General features: G+C 47.2%; 1 protein-coding gene across 1 annotated transcript in view; it reads left to right on the top strand.

Moving 5' to 3' along the window:
* Window positions 1-17431, top strand: part of LOC144688411 (N-terminal EF-hand calcium-binding protein 1-like) — a 171446-nt gene that overhangs the window by 64277 nt on the left and 89738 nt on the right. Inside the window, exons 3-4 of the mRNA XM_078554908.1 lie at window positions 12807-12831; window positions 14087-14195. Of these exons, the coding sequence (XP_078411034.1) occupies window positions 12807-12831; window positions 14087-14195 (134 nt within the window). The remainder of the gene's footprint in view (window positions 1-12806; window positions 12832-14086; window positions 14196-17431) is intronic.

Raw genomic sequence — 17431 nt, 5'->3', positions numbered from 1 at the left:
AATCACAGTTTCAGGTTTGAGATCTCGGGAAGACAGGGCAACAGTTGGCCTTGGAATAGCTGTGAGAGAGAGAGATGCGTGATTTTGGTGAATGTCAGCTGATCTGAATAAGGATAACAGGATAACTTTCCTGCCTGGTGTCTGGGTGTAAAACTAGCACACTGAGCATCAGCCACCTAGCAGAGAAACCACCTGGTTTTCATCTATGTTCATTTCAATGCACGTGAAACTTGGGGGCAGTGGTGGTTGGTCTATGGGTAAAGTTGAAAGTTAGGTTGAAGCAGAGCAAGTTGTCATTTGTTAATCGTATATTAATTGTATTTAATTGTGTGCAGATGGTGGGTATTCCAATATAAAGGAACAGACTGAAACTGTAGTTGTTGGATGAGGAGGTGCATGTTTGAAACGTGTATTGCTGCAAATAAACACTTACAAAGGTGTATAAAGATTGGCTTCAGTTCTATCCTTCAACACCTGGCTTTCTGGATTAGAGTACTCATGAGGCAGGATTTTACGTGTCGGCGAGTGGGGGCGGGGCCCCCTTGCCGACGTGTAAAATGACATGCGGTGATGTTGGGAGGGGAACTCCCGACGTCACCGCACGCCATTTAAATTTTCCGGTAGGCGGGGGTGCCGCGAAATCAGCTGTGCGCCCGCCGACCTGTCAATGGCCAATTGAGGTCATTGACAGAGTCAATTAAGTAATTAAAGGACCTGCCCGTCCAACCTTAAGGTTGGCGTCAGGCCAGGAGCCCCGGCGCGAATTAGAAAAAGCACGAAACCTCATCCACGGGCGGGATGAGGTTTCAGGTAGGGTTTTAAAAAATCTTATTCAAGGTTTTATAAAAATTATGGACATGTCCCAACTCATGTGACATTGTCACATGAGGGGACATGTTAGGGAAATTTTATTTTTCTATTTTTATCTTTTTTACATTTACAGCCGATCTCCCTGAGGCTGCACTTAGCCGCAGGGAGATGAGTGCGCTCTCGATTTTGGGAATTCCCCACCCCCCCTCCACCCCAGCCCACACAAGGAGCACATAGCGCTTCTGTGCAGACCAAAATGGCGCCGCGCCTCCAATCAGGTGCACCGATCAGAAGAGCACCTGCTATTCAACTCCCCTCCCCCCTCCGACGGGGGGAAAGTTCAGCCCATGACCTGGAATGCAGTGCCTGAAGGGTGGTGGAATTAAAATTAAAAGGGAATTTGATAAATATTTGAAGGGGAGAAAATGAGGAGAAAGAGCAGGGAAATGGGACTAATTGGAGAGCTCTTTTTAAGAGCCAGCACAGGCATGGTGCACCAAATGTCTTCCTTCTGTGCTGTATGGTTCTAGCATTCTATTCTATAAAACAGGGATAGCAAATACAACATTATAATTACTGTGGATGTCGGCATATAAGTTGACCTTTGAAGCCTCAAAAAAATCCCTCCAAAAATAAGGGTCAACTTACTTTGCTGAGTAAAAATGTGAACTGCAGGCCTGGGTATGGGTGGTCACCATCTTTGTCGTTTGCCACCGGTGGGTCTGCTCTGTGTGGGCGTGTCTTAAACTCCGGTACATCTTTGCAACACAGCCTGTATCGCCTGCTTGATCCCTTGCACCCAGTTATAAGGTAAGTAAAACATGCATTGTGAGGTGAAAAATTCTGGCTGATGACTCATGCAAGTGTCGTGTGGCTGAAAAGGCAGTCAACTTATATGCCGGTGTTATGACGCGGCAGATGATTTGTGCCAGGCGGATCAAATCCACGAGGGAAACTTGACCACGCGACCACAGCAGTTTTGCAATTGATATTTTATTTCGAGATGTGTGTCCTGAATTCAACAGTAAAAGCCCGTCAAGAATTCCGATATTTTTTTAGAAAACTAAATTAAACATTTATTAACAAAAGAAAAGATTTCAAGCACATGCACAGGTCTACAAATTACTACCATAATAACGCCTAAAAACCCCTAATTATTCTGTCTTCCAGTTATACCCCTGTTAAGGCAACGGTAAATAAAAGATTAAGGCAAATAGATAAAAGGTAAAAAAAAAAAGATTTTAAACAGATCCAGGCAAGTCAGCACAATACCCTGAACTGAAGAATTCAAAGTGGCTTTTCCCAGCTTCGGTTTCTGTAGACAACAGACTTAATGCACAAATACTGGGGGCTTTTCACACTTCTGGTAGATTTTACAATGCCTTCCTCTGACACATAGCCTCATTTCCCTTTATACATGTTTGTCTCTTTTAATGTAAATCCCATTGTTCCCATGCCTTTGGACCTTTACCATTCTCATAATATAAATCATTTCAAGGTGCTCATGTTATCAGTAACCTTTGGGAAACGTAAACACACTGCTTTGCATAGCTTCTCTGGCTAGGTGTAAACATCCTACCATCTCTTTGAAATTTGAACTATCCTGATTCATCTAAAATGCAAATTCTCTTCACCTCGCATTCTAAAACTTATCTACGTTTACGTATTTAACATTTCAAACCTAGCTTCGTTTGATGAGTCAAAGCCTCCAGACCAGCTGTCTTGAATTCAATTAAATCCCACACACACACACAGAAACTGTCCATACCCCACTATTAACCTACTTTTGCAATAAGTCACAATAACATTATGAGAATTATAATACCTTCATGACACTATGTGCAAAAACATGAATTTCAGGGCTGAAAAACTGGGGTTGTCTTACATTCAGGTTCGACTTATATGCCACGATCTAACGTAACAGCAAAAACTTGCATCTATATAGCACCCGTAACTTAGTAAAACATCCGAAGGTGCTTCACAGGAGCATTATCAAACAAAATTTGTCACAGAGGCATACGAAGAGGTATATTAGGACAGATGGCCAACAGCAGAAGATAGGGAGACAGAAAGAAAGGTTTAGGGAGGGAATTCCAGAGCTCAGCACCAAGGCAGCTGAAAGCATAGCCACCAATGATGGAGTGATTAAAATCAAGGATGCTCAAACGGCCAGAATTGATGAAGCTTTGAGCTCTCAGAGGGTTGTAGGACTGGAAGAGATTACAGATAGGGAGGGCAAGGCCTTGAAGAAATTTGAAAACGAGATTGAGAATTCTGAAATCGATACATGGCTTAACCGGGTGTCGAGGAAGTTCAGTGAGCACAGAGGAGACGGGCGAATGGAACTTGGTGTGACTGTAAAGCAGAGAGAATGAAAATAATTACAGCGTAAGATGATAAACACAGCAAGAACAATTCTAAGCCATCAGGTTGCCCTGGCAACAGGCCCTGCAAGACACCTTTGGAATGTTGGCAACCGAAGAATGTCTAAAGTAATAATTGGTGACATGGAATGAATTCCTGCTGTCTGCACTGTATGAGGGAATCGATTTCACAGAAGGTTTTGAACAATGAGATGGCTGAAGCCTGAATTTAGCAACTGTAGGGCTGAAACTGCATTGCTGGCGACTAGTAGTTTTAAAATATTTGTTCTGGAGGTGTATGTGAAGCTTGTAAGGCCACGTTTCCCCCCCCCGCCGGTTGCCACAAGAAAGTGGCGTCGGGCCTTCTCAAACCCATCGGCAGCCCTTGTGGCGATGGTGCTCTCAAAGTGGGGGAAATCCACGGTATTGCCCCATCGAGGACGAAGGAGCGGCAATGTGCGTCCGATGTTGGGGTGAAGTGTGATTTGGGTGGGGGTGGGGGAGCTCAGAAACGGTACAGTTCCCAAAACATTGCCGCTTTCATTTGCGTTGTGTGTTCGCAGTGGGCGGCTGGAGCAACCTTTAGTGAGTGGCCATTGTGCTTCCTGTAGATTGGACATGCTGCAGGTACACTACAACAACTTACATTTATGCAGCGGGTGGAACTTTCTGCTCCCACCAGCGGCAGGAAGGCAGGGCAGGGGCACTTAACGTGGCATGATTGGAAAAGTCATTTTCCTGCCGGTGGAAAATTAGTTTGGAATTTTGTCCTCCTGACTCTGATGGCTGGTTTTAGGCCTGGCCAAGTTTCCCTACGAACTCCATTTGCATTTGTTGGCATCTCCTGCATGTTAATTAAAAGGCCACCTCACAGCACTTCTGTGTGCCCTCCAAATTAAGCTCCCTGCCAGCCAGGATTCCGGACGTTCAGTGTTACGACGGTGTGTAAGTGGTGTGCACTGTGCGAACTTCACCTCTTGCACCACTTCCACATCTGTAGATGTTGATTCTGTGTTCTTGAAGCGAAACTTCGCTTGAGTGCGGGTAGCAAACGCTGCACCAAGTCTGGATACGAGAGGCAGACAAAGGCTGGAATTGGGGGGGTGTTGTGGGGGGCGGGTAGGGTAAAGGGGTGGAGTGAAGGCTGGACAGGCGGGCGGATGAAAAGGCCAAGCGGCCTTTGCATTTTTGGCGAAACCTCATCCACGGGCGGGATGAGGTCTCGACCAGTATATTTAAAACTATTTAAACTCATCTCTGACATGTCCCTGCTCGTGTGACAGAGTCAAATGAGGGGACGTGATTTTAACGATTTTAATTTCCTTATTTTTTTGTTTTAAAAATCTTCAGTTCCCCGAGGCAACCCTGTGCGCCTCAGGGAGCTTTTACTGCATAAACCCGTGCGCGTGTGCGAACTTCCGTGCTTGCGCTCCTCCCTCCCTCCCTCTTCCCCCCCCCCACCCCCCTCACCACCTCGGCAGCGCTGAGCGCTGCAGCACATCTTTCACACTCACTGGCTATTAATTGGCGTGAAATCGTGGTCGGGGCCTGATCGCGGGCGGCGGTCCGTTTCCCGGCCACTCCCGCTCACCCCCCCTGCTGAGCCCGCCCGACAACCAGAAAATCCTGGCCTAGAAGTAACTAAGACACAGTGGACGGTGTGGAGGGAGTGGATATTACCTTTTTCTTGTGGAAGGGGAAGGAACTTTTCCCCTTGGTGGAGGGATCAATAACCAGGGGGCATAGATTTAAGGTAAAGGGCAGGAAGTTTAGAGGGGATGTGGGGAAGAATTTTTTCACCCAGAGGGTGGTGGGAATCTGGAACTCACTGCCTGAAAGGGTGGTAGAGGCAGAAACCCTCATAACATCCAAGTATTTGGATGTGCACTTGCGATGCCATGGCATACAAGGCTATGGGCCTAGTGCTGGAAAATGGGATTAGAATAATTAGGTACTTGTTTGACCGGCGCAGACTCGATGGGCCAAAGGGCCTTTTTCTGTGCTGTAGACCTCTAATACTATGACTCCATTGTTCACTTATTTTAAATGGACATCAGTGTTAAATAATGGACGAATGACCTCAATATTATTTCATTCACACATCCCTTACCGATAATGAACAGCATAAGTTATATTTACACCCTGTGGGTCTACTAAAGTTAATTTAACTCTATCTGACTGTGGAGCCCCACTCAGCAATTGCACAATGCAATGGTGCCATCGTCCTCTCACAGGGAATGGGTGGAATCTGTCTGGCTCCCCATTCAAATGCATTGAGAGCTACATAGTTCCTATCCCTCACACGGTAAATATGGACTAAACTCACCACAGAAAGTTATGTCAAGTCATTTCTCTCATACGCCTTTAACGGTGTAATAGCTATTACTGCCAGTCAACCTCTCTGACACGGAAAACTAACTGTTACAGGTATAAAGTTCCGTTCCTTCAGATTTTAATTGTTGGAGAGTAAAGAAACAATTATTTTTCTTCCTTATTTTTTTTTTCTCTCAATCCAATTGTTTAATCTCCCTCTCTTCATTTTGTCTGCCTGGACCTGATTTGATATTGCTTCACCCAATCTAGTCTGCACTTCCTTCTTCCTCCTTGTGCGGTTAGTTTCATAATCCTTCAATCCAATGGCTTAAGGAGACACGCGGGGCAAGATTTTACAAGGGGCTTTGGGATCCCAATGTTGAGGGTCCCGAGTCCACACTTGCCAGTAATGTGACTGGCTCGGCCATTTTCCTGGAGCCAGCTTTCTAATTGGCTGCCTTGGGGCTCGCCGTCCAATGAACGATGGCAGGTGGGACGTAAATTCTGCTGACCCAATCAGAGGTCAGGCAGCTCTGGACTCTTGGCTGCCACACTGGGAGAAGTGGGCACCGCTGAGGCAGGTCGGGGATCAAGGGGGCACCTTAACGTGGAGGCCCAGTCGGACAGGGAAGTGAGAAAATGTTAAATCAGAAGGGCCAGGCAGGCAGGGGCTACGAGGGTGGCCCCTCTTTGGGGGACAAGGAACCTCTTGCCCCAGTGACCCCCCACCGAAGCTGATGGGCCTCTCACCTCCTGTAATATCTGAGGTTGGTGGGATGATATTGGATTGCCTACCTGACACCTTCACGCCGAATTTTACGTTGGTGCTGGATTGGAGGGGGCGGCCTGCTCGATTTGTGGCCATCAAATCGGTTCGGGGCCGGGCGGGGCGTTAGCCGCTCTGTCTTTGGGAAAATCGCCGTTAATCGGGCCTTTGTTTCAATCGGATGCACACCTCTGTTTGATGGGCAGCTGGTCTGCATCCAATACTGGTAGCGGGACAACTTTGGGGAGATTTCTCCCCTTGCGGCTCCCCCTCATTTCCTGGTCCTCCTGCCTCTCAAGCCTCCACACAAGGCCCATGAAAATTCTGCCCACAGTTGCTTGCCCTGTCTATTCGGGTGCCAGGTGCCCTGCAGAGGACACTCTGCCGTTTCTATCTCCGGTCCTTTTCTAACACGGTGATGAAGTGCGTTCGAGTCCATGGGCTGTATTTTACTCTGGGTCTATACTCGATGGAGTTTAGAAGGATGAGGAGGGACCTGATTGAAATTTACAGAATACTGAAAGGCCTGGATAGAGTGGACGTGGGGAAGATGTTTCCATTAGTAGGAGAGACTAGGACCCGAGGGCACAGCCTCAGAGTAAAGGGAAGACCTTTTAGAACAGAGATGAGGAGAAACTTCTTTAGCCAGAGAGAGTGGTGAATCTATGGAATTCATTGCCACAGAAGGCTGTGGAGGCCAGGTCATTGAGTGTACTTAAGACCGAGATAGATAGGTTCTTGATTGGTAAGGGGATCAAAGGTTGCGGGGAAAAGGCGGGAGAATGGGGTTGAGAAACTTATCAGCCATGATTGAATGGCAGAGCAGACTCAATGGGCCGATTGGCCTAATTTCTGCTCCTACGTTTTATGGTCTTATGGTTTTTTTGGTGGGATAAAGGAGGCGGAATAGAAGGTGAGTGGTCGGCTTGTGCCCACCCCCACCCCTGCTGTCTCAGCTTGGCGAAACAAATGCCGGATGGCCAATTAGCAGCCGCCGGCTGGTAGGTGGCTAATCAGCAATGCAAAGGGGAGCTCTCCGCCCAATCGGGCGTCTAGACTGGGTCACCTCGTCACAGAGGGGTTATGCTGCAAACAAGAAGTCAGTCACGACTACCAATTTAATGGTCCCCTGCTCTCTCAATCGCTCTTTTTTTTCGTATAGCAGGCTTAAAAAGGTTAATAAATGAAGTCAAAAAACACACAGACACTGCCACCTTCATCTTCTGCCACATTGAGCCATGGTCCCAGTATCAGGCCTTTCTTCCGTCTTTGTGCTGCTTCCTCATACCTGCCGTAAAACACTCTGAAACTTTCCCCCGTCCAACGCCTGGAAAATGAATCAGGCAACGAAAAGTTGCATTCAGATAGCCCCTTTAATGAGCTCAATGGCTTGTTGATCGGTTATTTCAAAATGGCGGATGGGCTTCCAATTTTGGCGTCGACTGACCTTGTGTAACATCTGAGATTGGCGGGATGACAATGGATTGCTGACCCAGCCTCTTCACGCCGGTTTTTAACGTCTGTGCTGTTGGGGTGAGGGGGTGGGGGTGGGATTGGCCTGCTTGATTTGCCGCCATTAAAATCCAGCCCTAACCATTCAGTTCTGAGATTTATAAGATGCCCGTATTAGTTTATCTCTTGAATCGTGGTGCGCATTAAAAGATAATTGGATAAAAACCTGAAGGAAACCATGTCACAAAAGTATGGAAAAGAGGAGGGGAGTGGGACTGCTGCACAAAAGAGCTGACACAGGCACAATGGGCTGAATAGCCCCCTTCAGTGCTGCATCATTCTATGGTGCTATGATCCTCAACAACCTGCAGCACAAGATACCCATGACAATAAACTGGCAAGGGAAAACTGGGGTCGTTCTCCTTTGAACGGTTAAGGTTAAGAGCAGATTTGATAGAGGTGTGCAAAACCATGGACAGCTTTGATACAGTAAGTAGAGGAGAAACTGTTTCCAATGGCAGGAGGGTCAGTAACCAGGGGACACAAGATTTTAAGATAATTGGCTTAAAAAGCAGAGACTGCATGAGGAAACATTCTTTTACACAGCAGGCTATTAAGATCTGCAATACACTGTCAGAAAGGGCAATGGAAGCACATTCAATAATAACTTTCAAAAGAGAATGAGATAAATATTTGAAGGGGAAGAGCAGCGGACTAGGATTAATTAAAGAGCTGACATAGGCACGATGGGCTGAATGGCCTCCTATGATTCTATGAAGTCTAATGAACAGCCCGCACTGTCCAGTGACCAGTTACAGCAAATTCTGAGTCAATAAAGAATGCAGAAGTCGGAAAGAATAGGTTACAAGGCATGGATAGAGAATTATAGAAATTTATGGCACAGAAGGAGGCCAATCAGCCCATCATCTCTGTGCAGGCTGAAAAAGAGTTTCTAGCCTAATCCCACTCTCCAGCTCTTGATCTGTAGCCTTAATATGGCACTTCACGTGTATATCCAAATATTTTTCAAGTGTGATGAGGGTTTCTGTCTCTACCACCTTTTCAGGCAGAAATCCAGAAAATGTTTCTCCCAACTCCTCTATAATCCTTCCAATTTAAATCTATGCCCCCTGGTTATTAACCTTCCTACCACTCTATCTGGGCCCCACATAAGTTTACATATCTCATTTAAATCTCTCCACAGCCTCTGATCCAAAGGAAATAACCCCATCATATCCAAACTCTCCTCATATGTGTGGGAACCTGCTGTGTGCAAATTGGCTACTGTGGCCTGAATTTGACCCATCGGGTGGGCACACGCCATCGGCGGGGCCTGGGAGCGGCCGGGAAATGGACTGCCGACCGCGATTGGCCCCCGACCGCCATTTCACGCTGGCTGAAAAACTCAGCGCCGCTGGGAGGGGGGCGGGCAGAGGGCGGGCAATGATGTCACCGTGGGCACGGACGAGGGCTTCCAGAGAGCTCCCTGAAGGCAGACGGCTGCCTCGTGGGAGCTGCAGACCTGCAACTGATGAAATAAAGATGCAAAAAGCTGCAGAAAAAAAAAATGTCCATGCGTCGCAATCAAGCGCCTGCAAGCAAACCCCATAAAAATGCTGTCCCCAGATATTTATTTCTATTTTATTTCCTAACGGAGGTTTCATCCCACCCTTGGATGAGGTTTGATGAACAAAATGTAAAGTCCGCTGTTCGCCCGTTCGCCAACCGTAAGGTTGGACGGACCACGAAAAATTGCAGACAGTTGTGCCATTAATGGGCTTAATTGCCCGCTTAATTGTCGGCGGGGACGCTTCCAACTTGGGCGCGTGCCCGCTGAGCGATATATATATATCGCGAGTGCGCAATGATACCCGGGACACTCGCCCGATGTCATCTTGCGCGATTTTACGCCCAATCGGATTGGGCATGCGCCTGCCCGTGGAGGGTAAAACCCTGCCTCGTGTTTCTTTAATATTACAACAGTGACAATACTTCAGAAGCATTTCATCGACCGTAAAAGGCTTTGGGTTGCCCTGAGCTTGCAGAAGGCACTGGATAACAACGGCTGGGATTTTCCGGTCGCAGCCGCGAAGGGAATCGCTACGGGCCGGATGGAAAATTTGACGGACCAGCCAAAGGTCTGTTGACTTTGGGCGGGAATTTCTGGCCCCTTGACGGGCGAGGCTGGAAAATCGCAGCCTAGGTCTCTTTTTTTAATCTAACTGGCCCCCTTAAATGCGTCGATGCTATTCAGTCAGATCGTGTCTGATCTGATTGTGGCCTCACCAGCATTTTCTTGCCTGTCATGCAAAAACCCACTGACTCCTTTGTCAATCAAAAATCTGTCCAACTCAGTCTTGAATATGTTCAATGGCCCAACCTCCACTGCTCTCCGCGGAGGAGAATTCCAAAGGCTAATGACCCTTTTGAGAGAAGAAATTCCTCCTCGTCTCCAACTTAAACGGGCGACCCCTTATCTTGAAGCCGTTTCTGGATACTCTCATGAGAGGAAACGCCCTCTCAGCATCTGCCATGTCAAACCCTCTCAGAAACCTTATGGCCAGGATTTTACCCTCGTCGGGCAGGCTCGGTGGGGGGGGCGAGTGGGAGTCGTTGGGGCGCGGACACGATTTCACGCAGGCCCGCCCAGCGTGAAATGCGCGCTGCAGCGCTCAGTACTGCCTGTGTTGGGTTGGGGTCGGGGAGCAGTGCGGGGGGGAGGAGGGTGAGCGGGGGAACTTTGCGCGTGTGCGCAGGTGTGTGCAATGAAAGCTCCCCCTGAGGGCACAGGGCTGCCTCAGGGAGACGAAGATTTTTGAAAATTAAAAAACAAAGAATTTTATAATGTTAGAAAGCATGCCCCCCTGATGTGGACTCTGTCTGTCACGTGAGCAGGGACATGTTATCAATGAAACGTTAATGTTTTTATTCCATTTTTATTTGCTGTTGGAAACCTCATCCCGCCCCGTGTATGAGGTTTCCTAAAAAAACCCGAAGGCCGCTTGGCCTTATCGCCTGCCCGCCAACCCGTAAGGTTGGACGGGCAGCGAAAGATTGAACTTGGCCCTAGTAGGCCTTTTCATTGTCGGCGGGCGTGCTGCCGATTCCCGCGCGTGCCCGCTGACCGAAATATCGTGCGAGTGCGGGGTGACGCGGGACGCTTGCCCCACGTCATCACGCATCATTTTACGCTTGTTCAGGTTGGGCGAAAAGTTCCGGTCACCACTCATTCTTCTAAAACCCAATGAGGATAGGCTCACCTGCTCAGCCTATAGGACAACCCCTTCATCCCAGGCCTGTTGTTTGTGTGTAACGCCCCCCCCACCGCCGCTTTTCCCATTAGCCACTATTTCCCGTCAGGAATTATGAATCAGTGATTTATGGTGAGTAATGTCATTTTACCATTGAATTGAACGTTTCTTCAATGGAAAGTATTTTTTAAAAAATTGATTCAATCTTAAAACTGCTTTGCAATGCAAATTGCTTCTCAGTGAAAGACATTTGGTGCTGAGTGAATTCAGCTGCACTATGCAGGTTGATTTGAGACCAGTGCACTCAGTAGCAGTTGGGTATGAGCCAAACCAGCTCTTAGTGAAAGCATTACTCTTGGAGCCTTGCCTGATCCTTGAGGAGTATCTTTATGCTGGGGCCTAGCGCCGTGTAAATGCGATGAATCCATTATACTTGAGTTAGGAATTCTCCACAACAGGCGTGAGTTGACAACTGGTTACTAAAATTTAGGCTTGAACCAGAGCTATGTGCAAATAGTGTAAGACAGAACTTGCATTTCTATAGCGCCTTTCCAAACTTTATGTCGTCATGCTTTACAGCCAGTGAAGTATTCTTTTGTAGGGCACTCACTGAAGAAGTGTGAGAAACAGGGCAGCCAATTTGCACACAGCAAACTCCCACAAACTGCAATGAGATAATCAGTTTCAGTGATGTCGACTAAGGGATAAACATGCAGGACACCAGAGAGAACTCTCCTGCTCTTCTTTGAATAATGCCATGGGCCCTTTGGACAGTTTAACATTTCATCTGAAAGGTGGCACTTCCTTCAGTACTGCATTGGAGTGTTAGCCTAGATTTCGCTGTCAAGTCCCTGGAATGCGGCTCGAATGTTGACCAGGGATTGTAGCCAACAACTTGACGTATGGACTATTGCCTTGGACTCATTATCCTTTCGGGCTTACATTCTCTGGAACTCAAGCGCAGACACCAACCTTCTGGTTATTGGTGTGCGAACAGCTTCTTAGCCTTTGGCTCAGCACTAAAAGCAAAATAGTGACAAAAAAACAAAATGGCAACTAACAAGTGATCGAGGCTCCTTTTCCCTCCAGTTCATTTTCTTGCTGCTGCTGAGGTGACTTCCAGCCCTCATGATAAAACAGAAAGTAGAAAACATGCGATGAGAAAAACCTTCTCATTTTAACAGACCATACCCAATTTGCCTTCAGGGTCTCTTACTTGGCCTCTGAATGGAGATGAATAACTGCAGAGAAAAACCCTATAATAATGCCTTGCAAATCCTTTCACTGGCTCCACTTCCCTATTCCTCAGCCACTGACAGAAACCCCGATATCCGTGTAGCATAGAACTACATTATCGCACTCTGACTTAATCAATCGGGGACATTCCTATGGGTCCCAGCAACACTGAAACCCCATTTCTCTCTAACCTATGTAATACCCACGTACACACCTTTGTTAGGCCAGGGTGTTAAAGATTAACGAATCAAGGCTGGTAGATGGTGTTAAGCTACAAATCAGCCGTATTATAATTGAACGGTGGAACTTGAGGGGCTGAAAGGCCTACAGAGCTAGCCCCGCGTTCCTTCGATATTCTTCAGCCTTGTTCTCTATGAGGCACTCAGCCAGCTCTATTTTTTTCCAAAAAAAAAAAAATAGAGTTGATTACAAATCGTAACTGCTTTTGATGATTTTGCATTCTGAGTGCGATCTAGCAGAGTGCAATTGTGCTCTCAGGACAGCTTCACTGATCCCTGGCGACAAGGTAGGAAATTACATTATACTTTTTACAACTTAAGGTGCATTACCCATGGAATTCGATTAATGTTTGCTTTTCAATCTTTTGATTTTCAGATTTTTCGAAGAGCGGACAAGAACGGTGAGACAGCAGCGTATTGTGCTTTAACAGTTCCTGTCTGTGTGTCCGGTGTTGCTTTTATATTCATTCATGGGATGCGGGCATTGTTGGCAAGGCCAGCGTTTATTCTCCATCCCCAAGTGCCCTCAGTTTAGTGGCTTAATTGCCAGGCCATTTCAAAGGGCAGTTAAAGGTCACATTTTTTTAAGGGGCAGTTGTCAATATGGGGAGCTGTGTGCACTCTGGCTGAGTAATCCAGACCAAAGGGCAAACGCTAGAGACCCTGATTTTATTTATTTGTTTTTTTTAATCCTTTCATGGGGTGTGGACGCCACTGGCAAGGCCAGCATTTGTTTCCCATCCCTAATTGCCCTTAGACTGAGTGCCATTTCAGAGGGCAGCATGGAGTCAACCACGTTGTTGGGTCCTGGAGTCACATATAGGCCAGACCAGGTAAAGGATGGCAGATTTCCCTCCCTAAAGGGACTTGCGTGAAACAGGTGGATTTTTACAATTGGTGATAATTGTCACGGTCACCATGACTGAGACTAGTTTTATATTCCAGATTTTGTTAATGGAATTCAAATACCACCAGCTGCCACGATGGGATTTGAACCCGTGCCCCTCGAGCCTGGGTTGCTAGTCCGCAGGGACATTACCACTATGCCACCAATAAATTTAATTTTTTCCCCCGCCAGGTGGAAACTGGGCAGGAAGCCAGTTAAAATTAGGCCAGTTCCGATCCTTCTGTGTCTCAGACTATCTTGTCCAGCAGATGAGTGCAGAATACCCACGGAAGGGAGGCAGGGTCTATCTTTAAATTTTTGGTTTTTAAGTTTCCTTGTGGGCCTGGGATTGGAGTGAACCTCTGGGGCCTCAAGAGGACACCTCAGGCCTCCCTCTCACAGGGATCTCTTCCTCTCCCCCACTGATCACTCATAGAGCCATGTTCCTTCCCCCCCTCAAGTTACTGATGGTGAGCATTCCCATGGGTCACAGGTCACAGCCCCGCATGCCACCTGAGTTGACAGGTAATGTTTCTGGCCGTGTTCAGGCAGGAATCTGGGAATATTCACAGAAATGAGGCCTGGCTGATTCAAAGATCATGTCTAGCCTGCCTCTACAGCCTCCTCCTCCCCAACCAGGCCTGCAACCCTCACCCCCCACCCCTCCAACCCCTGTCCTTTAAAATTGGGGCCTAGGTTGTTGTAAACTTTACGAAATGCACTGAAGATGTCTGGATGATTTCAGGGCCTGGCTTGTCTTCTTCTTACAGATGATGGTAAATTATCCTTTGATGAGTTCAAGGCCTACTTTGCGGATGGAGTCCTGAGCACCGATGAGTTACGGGAGCTGTTTCGTAAGATTGATAAGCACCGCACAGAGTAGGTACCACTCCTGTTAAAGTGGCATCAGTGAGCCTGGCGAGTCCAGGGGGGATATGTTGTGTGTTGCTCCTCAGAAAAGTAAGAAAGCATTACATTTATATAGCACCTTTCACAAGCACAGGACATCCAAAAGTGCTTTACAGCCAATCAAGTATGATTGAAATGTAGCCACTGTTGTAAGGTAGGGAACGTGGTAGCCAATTTGCACAGAGTAACATGATAATGGCCAGATCATCCATTTTTGTCATGTTGATTGAAGGATAAATATTGTCCAGGATTGGAGTAACATCAGAAACAGGCCCAAAGTGTGTTTAACAGAGACTACTGGAAACAAGGAATCCAGGAACTTCCAAATATTTATTAACTATCTACAGCTATGTGCAGGGCTAGATAAGCACGAGACTCCTTCCAGAAGCATCTCTCTCTGAGTCCTAGAGACAAGTGATGTGACATTACTGATGATGTGTATTAGCTGTTAGCTGTTAACCCTTTATACTACCTCTGCCCGCAAGTCTTTCATTCTACTCATTAAACTACCCCTTAACTATTTACACACCCTGCTTCCCCCACCCCTCACAATTTCTTGCACCAGAGGCGTCAATCTCCACCTGAGCTCTCGGCTTCCTGAGCAGACGTGTAGGACGTATTGTTCTCCATATTCTCCCTGGAATATGCTTGAATCAGTTGTCAGAGAATTTCTGTTTCTGATGTACAGAATAAAGGTGATGAACAGATGTTCTTCTCTGCTTCTTTTTATTCCCACCCCCTTTAGAGGTCGCACTACTGGCTGCTCTTTCTTGAGGGAATGAGACTTGGTCAGCTTCTGTTACAGTTTGTACAGCCTACAGTGGGTCTGCAATCTTCTGATCCAGCAAATTCATTGCTTGGCAAAAGTAGCTCTTGCTTAAGTACATTTGCTGATTCCTGTGCCCTGAATGAAATGCTGTGCACTCCAGATGGCACATTTGAGAATGAATGTGATGGACAAACAGAAGAATGAAGACTATTCTCACGTGGAGTTGATGATGCTTTTGTCAATACTGCAAGGTTTTGTCTTTCTGCTTGTGGTTGTCTGGCGTGCACATGCTCTGCTTTCATGTCAGTGTGAGTTTGCTGTTCACTAGGTATTAGCATCTCGAGATCTTCAGGAGTCAAGGCAACATCTGGAATGGAGCTGAATGTCACCTCAGGATCTGTGACTATGGCCAGGGTTTTCCCCTCGGCGATTTGGGGGCGGGGCCTGATCTCCGAGGGGAAAATGATGCAGGATGAGGTCGGGAGGAATCCCTGACGTCATCCCGGGCCATTTAAATATTAAGGAAGGCGGGCGGACAGCGAAATCAGCTGTCTGCTGGCTGACCTGTCAATGGCCAATTAAGGCCATTGACAGGCTCATTAAGATAGTTAAATGCCCTGCCTGGCCAACCTTAAGGCTGGCGGGCATGCCAGGAGGCCCAGTGACCTGTAGATTATTAATGAAACTTCATCCACTGGCGGGATGAAGTTTCATTAGCGTTTTGTAAAAATTTAATAAATTTTATGAGTTTGTTATCAACATGTCCCATCTCGTGTGATGTTGTCACATGAGGGGGACATGTTAATAATTTTAAAATGTCTCCATTTTTTGACTTTACTTACCTTTCACTAAACTCCCTGAGACAGGACTTTGCCTCAGGGAGCAGTGTTTTCTTTTGCGCACATGCACGAAAGAGCGCACTTTGACAGATGGGGATTCCCTCCCCCTGGAACAGGAAGCCCATTGCGCTTCCCGTCGGGGATGCCGCTGGGCGGGCCTTAATTGGCCCGCCCACTCAAAATGGCGGCGGGCCCCGTTTCGGCGGCGGGGGTCGGCTGCCCACCCTCCACCGAGCCGGTGGGGCCCGCCTGCCAGCCAAGGGTTAAATTCTGCCCTAGATCATGTTTTACTGGATTAGGTTGTTGTTCCGCTGCTTGTACTAGTTTCAGAGAAGTTACACTTCCTTGTACATCTGAAGTGTGTGTGAGATCAGTAGCTAGTACATCAGCAGCTTCAGTCACTTCCTCTTCAAGCCTTGGCATCATGGTTTGGGAAGTCAGCTTTGTGTTCTGCAATTGTCTCACTGGTCATTGTCGGAGCTTCTGTTCCTGGTTTCTCTTCATGAAAATCAGTGCCTGCGTCAGGTTGCCCTATGTCATCGGTGTCCTTATCAGAACAATCAGGTGGATTGGCATCCTGGTCACATTTATCAGTAATGTTCTGGTCACACTCATCAGTGGTGTCTTGGTCATCGTCCTCTCTCTTCAAGAAGTAGTGCGAGGTTCGGAATTTCCTCACCTGGCTGGTCACTGTGGTCAATGGTGTTCTGGTCTCCTTCTTTGTCCACCTTCTCTTCAACGAGTAACGCTCGTTCCAGAATGTCTTCCTGTGGCAGCATGTGTGGAATTTCTTCTATGGAGACTAGTTCAAGCTGTTCTAGGTTGACTCAGGTATATATAAGCTTCTCTGCTTAATGAAGAGCAATCTTGATCATGGATAATGTAGGGACTGTCGGTAAGTTCTCTGCCATTACATCGAAGTGTGGTGGTCATCTGTCCTTGCACCTTGAGTCGGGTGCCCCCTGGACCGTGAAGTTGAGTCATAGATGGTTGGAAAAATTGAGGGTTCAGTCTCTGTACCCTAACAGAAAGAATGGACAGTGCTGCCCTCATGCCCAACTTAAAATTGGTTTTGTGGCCATTGACTGTGATATCTGCACTTCAAAAAGTCTCCTTGGATTTTGCAACTTCACCCAAGAAAGGCACTTCCTGTTCCTCCTTATCTTCTACTTCCTGAATACTGCTTTGATCTGATTGGCTTCCCTCAAATGTTTGAGCAGGAGGTTTTCACTTGTGACATACCGTTTTAAAATGGCCCCGCCTCTGACGCTCTGCATGTATGGTGGGGCATTCTTCGCGCCTTTGGGGTTTTTTGGCGCCACAATGGGAGCAATGGATAATGGCGGCGACTGCCCTTTCTTCGTTCTGGGTCTGCTTCCTAGTGGGCGCACCATACCCCTATTGCTCACAAATGACTGAGGCAGTAGCCTGACTCCACAAAGATTCTCCCTCACCCCAGATTAATATGCAGTTCTGCTTCCATAGCTCAGCCTGTCTCGCTAATTGAAATGTCTTGAACAATGTTAACTCTTCTCTAGGCTGCAGAAAGTTAGATAAGCCTTCATCAAGAGCACCCACCACAATATGGTCTCGGATGA

This window comes from Cetorhinus maximus, chromosome 13, assembly GCF_964194155.1.
Source record: "Cetorhinus maximus chromosome 13, sCetMax3.hap1.1, whole genome shotgun sequence".
Taxonomy (NCBI): domain Eukaryota; kingdom Metazoa; phylum Chordata; class Chondrichthyes; order Lamniformes; family Cetorhinidae; genus Cetorhinus; species Cetorhinus maximus.
This window is presented reverse-complemented; position numbering and strand designations above follow the sequence as displayed.